At 34.5% G+C, this 4,997-nt stretch overlaps 1 protein-coding gene across 2 annotated transcripts; it reads right to left on the reverse strand.

Annotated features, from left to right (window-relative positions):
- Nucleotides 1-284: 284 nt before the first annotated feature.
- On the reverse strand, nucleotides 285-3,481 carry LOC105798410 (serine/threonine protein phosphatase 2A 57 kDa regulatory subunit B' theta isoform). Of its 2 annotated transcripts, none has more exons than XM_052620959.1 (4): nucleotides 3,166-3,481; nucleotides 2,898-3,025; nucleotides 1,174-2,552; nucleotides 285-942 (listed from the first exon to the last, which is right to left on the reverse strand). In XM_052620959.1, exons 3-4 carry the CDS (start codon nucleotides 2,386-2,388, stop codon nucleotides 583-585), a joined length of 1,575 nt encoding a protein of 524 aa, XP_052476919.1. In that variant the 5' UTR covers nucleotides 2,389-2,552; nucleotides 2,898-3,025; nucleotides 3,166-3,481; the 3' UTR covers nucleotides 285-582. The 2 variants fall into 2 exon arrangements, with proteins under 2 accessions (XP_052476919.1, XP_012483916.1); XM_012628462.2 differs by having other exon boundaries at nucleotides 1,174-2,594.
- Nucleotides 3,482-4,997: the final 1,516 nt, after the last annotated feature.

A 4,997-nucleotide genomic window follows, 5' to 3' on the forward strand; every position in this document is an offset into this window, starting at 1 on the left:
CCAAATAAAAAAATCAGAATTTAGATCATTGAAAAATATGATGCAATTAATCTAATATTTAAATAACTACAATAAATAACTATTATTCAAAGAAGGTTTTTTGTGGTACCTAGATGGTACATCTATTATACCTCAACCATTAACTAAACCTCTGAATAGTCGGTTTGGTTTCAAAGTGCTTTAAAATGTTTATACGGAACCATCAAAGCGGATTTCAAGAATAAAAAATTGTTAATGCAAATGAAAATAGCCATAAGCAAAGAACATTGATCCAAAACAAAAAATAAGAAGACAGACCTTGAAGATTTATGAATGGAAAAAGATGTCAACTTTACAAGACAAATCAAACTTTCTTTTTATCTTTTGTCCCTCGATACATTATATACACATGCTATGCATATATGAGCAAAAGGGGTTTAGATTACCCCCACATAGCATCAAATCTTTGATGAATCCATGAGACATCAAAATCTGTTTGGTACAACGAAAAACTCGGCTTCATCATTTATGTCCACCTACCGATGGCTTGCAATACCAATCTTGACATCGAACATCTGCAACTAAAATGCCAATCACTTGTTCCTAACCAGATGGCTTACGGGTAGTTGCTTTAGGGGAGATAAGCACCGGTTCATTACTTGCAGCTTTCATTGCAGCAATCTCTTCTAATCGTTTCCATGTTGCTTCTCGTTTTGATTTAACCTCGTTCTCTTGTGCTTCGTCTTCCTTAAACTTGTGCAAGCACTCCTCAAAGAGCTCAGGGTCAGTGGCGGAGAAAATCTTTCGGACGTTTAAAGTCAAACTCTGCACTGCCTGGTTCCAGTGGTTTCTTGCATTCTTCTCCAAGGATGGGAAAATAATTGGAAGTATAACTTTCCGGTTCTGTCTTATTAGGCTCTCGATATGATCATTGTTCCATAAGAACAAAGCCCTCTCTGCCACCTACAAACAAATTATAAACACAAGGGCATATTTCATGCTAGCATAACCAACTCGATACAGTTTCACATAGCAACAATGTCCAGATATCGTCAGACAATAAAGCCTTTAACTCATATCGATGAGTTCCCCTCGTTTTAAAATTCAATTTACTTATCTAGGTATATTCTGTTAAGGGACATTCATACGGAAAAGAAGCAAAAGTTGCAAGTAGAGAAACGAGGAAATCCCTACCTGAAAATGGGAACTACTCAAGCAACGGCCTATCTGACGGCACAAGGGTACCATGCAGCGTTGAAACTCGGCAGGTTGTGTGGCTTCTAAAACTTCCTCCAGTTCACCTAAGAACATGACTTCTTTCGAGCTATTTGTGATTGGCCAATACTTTAGCAACCCCCGTATAACGGTATCGGCAAGCTTGCAGTCCTTCTCCACGAATTGAGTAATGCAGTAAGATAACTGCTGGTGGTACATGGGTATACACTTTGGTTTATGAAGCGGTATCAGTGCACGGACAAGAAAGAGCTTATGTTCTTCCTTCAATGGCAAAGCAAACCCATTGATTATACTTCCCAGTATTTCTAGAAGCTCTGCGATTCCGTTATGTTTTTCAGTTTCGAAAATAAAGCGGTAAAAGATGTTATTGATTGCCTTCCTGATGAATGGACGATGGACCATAAATTTTCCGTAGATACGATGCAGAACAGTTTTCAGATACTCCCTTTCTCTGGGGTCCTCTGAATCGAAAAGATCTAACAGCCTTAGAACAAAAGAGTGATCAATATACCGCTTGGCCAATTTTGCATCTGTCTCGGGTGATGCCACAAATCTCAAGAGAAATTCATAAACAACTTGCAAATGAGGCCACGCAGGGTCCATCGAGGGTTCTTCCTCTTCCAAATCAAATGCTTCTAAAACCTTGTTCTCACGGGGCGGAGATGTTAGCGCTCTAAACAAATTTACAGATACCATCTTCACGATTTCTTGCATAACAATCTCCGAGAATTTTCCATTAGCAGATGAAACATAATCCACAAGCTCAAGCAAGGTTTGCCGCTTGAGATCCTTCTCTTTGAGATTTTTTGTCGGGTCAGTGAAGTCAAACACAATGCAACACAAGTTCAGTTTTCGGATAAGCAAGTTCTGCTTCTCAGAATTCGGTACATCTCTAAAACTAGGTAAAGCCTCGAAAGAAGTGGTTACCATATTCCCATTCAGTTTCGTATTCACGACTTGAGAAAACTTGTTACCTTGATTCAACCCAGAATTTGGAGAACTAGAGCTGGAAAAGGACGAACTGCTAGAGTTTGCATGGCGGTTACTAACTAGATCACTGCTTCTTGAACTGGTAGAAGCATTTGATGATGAAGTAGAGGTTCCTCCTCCCTCACGATTGTCACTCGACTTAGATGGTTTCCGTGGGAGCCTATTAAGTATTTGTTTGATCATCGTAGCTTAAAACCTCGATATGAAAAAGAAAACCCCTCAAAGCAAATGCAGTATCATCATACTCGAAGTGGACAATGAGTCAACCCAGCAATAAATATGGAACTCCATCCTCAATAAAATGAGTTATTACTCAAATTCCTCAACAGAGAAGCTTCATTGTTTGCCTTAACAACAACATCAACCAAACTTCATATGTTGAAAAAAATCTAAAACACATAAAACAAGCCCAAGATAGAGAACATCAATCAACTAAAAAAAAGCCCCAATTAGCAAATAGATGGCAAAGCATGCATCACTTAGAGGTATAAACAGATATATATATATATAGATAGATAGATAGATAGATAGATAGATAGATAGATAGATAGATAGATAAAGAAACCGTATGCCTAAAACAATAAACAAAAGTACCCAATTTTATCACCCATTAAAGCCATCAAATTCAGCTAAAAGCCTTAATTTTCAGGCTACATAACTTTAAAGAATGAAAAGGGGCAAAGAATTTCCACCTGTGTTCCCCTTGGCTCTATTTTTCCGTAGCTTCCAAAGATTAACAAAAGCATTAAGGTTGACCGAAAGGTAACAAGATCTGGGTTTGATCTTAAAATCCCAAACAGCATTTTCCAACAAAAGCAACCTACAAAATTATCCAAAAGAACATAACCCAAAATAAAACTCTAACTAATATGAAGAAAGAAAGAGAGCTTTGGTGCAAAACCAAGAAAAAGTTAGGAACAAAAATATGAACAAAAAAAAAGGTAAAATCTGTCTACTTACAAAAGAGATAGTTGAGCCACTCCTTTCTTTCTCACACAGAGAGATAGAGATTTTAGAATTTAAAGAAAAATAAGGGATTTAGGAAAAAGAAGAAAAACATAATCCATCAAACAACCTTTGGCTGTTGGTGTTGGTGTTTTAGTTTTCCTTTTCTTTCTTTTCTTTCTTTTATGGAAAATAATTGTTTAAATTAAACCCATATCTCTATTTCTTTTTTTTATTTTAGTAAAGATTTGATCTTTTTCTAAATTTTCTCAGCAAAATATCATTTTCAATCTCAAAGCTCACACTTTTTTTTCACTTTTGATTTTCTCCCGGATGAAGATGGAGAATGTTAAAAATGAGAAATACCATAAAAATGATAGTTTAATCTTCTCACGCGCTACTCAACTCGAGTGTAATTTTTAAAGACTTGACAGATCCATCGTTGTCCACAGTTATCATCTAAAGGCCAAAGCTTCCATCTTTTCTTCCGGCTTTAGCATAGGTTTCCGTTCTGGCCGGGCAAACGACCTCACGTGCACTTTGGCGCGTGCCTTAGAAACTATATTGTATCTTTTCTTTTTGTATTTATCTTTTGTGAGCTGTTTAAAATCATTACAAACTTGAATTATAATCTTTAGATAGCTTACAACATTATTACCATTACAAGGTTTTCTTCAAAATATTCATCTCATATAGATGAAGGTTTATAAAGATATAACTAATTTAAATTAAGGTATAATAACAAATGCAGCTCCTAGAGTTTATCTTTTTTGTCATTTTGATCCTTTTCTTTTTTGGATCACTTTGGCTTTCAACTTTTAAATTTTAGTTAAATTGTTAAAATTTTAATAGTATTGATGTAGCAGCGTGCGTGACAATCCACATGCTATATTTTTTAAATTTTTATGAAGTATATATAGACTGTTACAAGAGTTACCACATCAATATCATTAAACTTTTAACTGTTCCATCAATTTTTCCCTCCAACAAAAAGTAAATTGATTAAATTTTAAAGGTTGAGGATTAAAGTGATAAAAGAATTAAGATCAAAATGACAAAAAACCGTTAAATTTATTGTTATAACTTAAATTAAGGTTAAAGCTCGCATGTCACGCTATGAGTCATTTAAAATAATTAGTCTTGAACATCAAATCATTTTTTTTCCTGGACTATAGTTGCAATGAAACCCTTCAATAGTATAATTATTAGTTTAGTTATCAATTGAGATAAATCTCAAATAATTATGAAAACATAATTTTAAATACGTTTAAGCATGTTTTGGAAAATCATAAGTGGAACTAAGTATTATATAAAAGGAAAATAAATCCTGGCTTTGACTTGATCTTTTAAATTAAGTTATCGAAAAGACTTTGTTGAAATACTATTTTAATTCAAAATTTTAATTGAAACAAGTTTTAAATTTTAAAAAACATCTGGTATACTTAACCTTGGAAAGGTATGTATCACATTTTTTGGTAGAAATTAAGGTGTTCACCGCCTAAAACAGTGATTAATTCCTCGAAAGAAGTAATTGCAGGCCATGAAATGCACAACACCACATTAATCTAAAACTTACAAAGTCAACAAAACTCCTTTGCAAGCAAAGCAATGAACGTCATCTATAACTTTCTGCATACAAAAACTGACAGCAATATCTAATGAATTTCGCTTTTAAAACATATCATGATGTTAAAGGATAAGCTAAATAATCTAAATCGAGAAACTTCAAAGAGCCATCTTACCAAAGTACCTGTCAGTACCAAAAGGTTCTTCAACATAATACGCTGACCTAAGAACAGTAATCAAGCTTTACTAATTTAAAAGTAAGATAAAGGAACATGCTTGCA

This window comes from Gossypium raimondii, chromosome 9 (genome assembly GCF_025698545.1).
Source record: "Gossypium raimondii isolate GPD5lz chromosome 9, ASM2569854v1, whole genome shotgun sequence".
Taxonomy (NCBI): Eukaryota; Viridiplantae; Streptophyta; class Magnoliopsida; order Malvales; family Malvaceae; genus Gossypium; species Gossypium raimondii.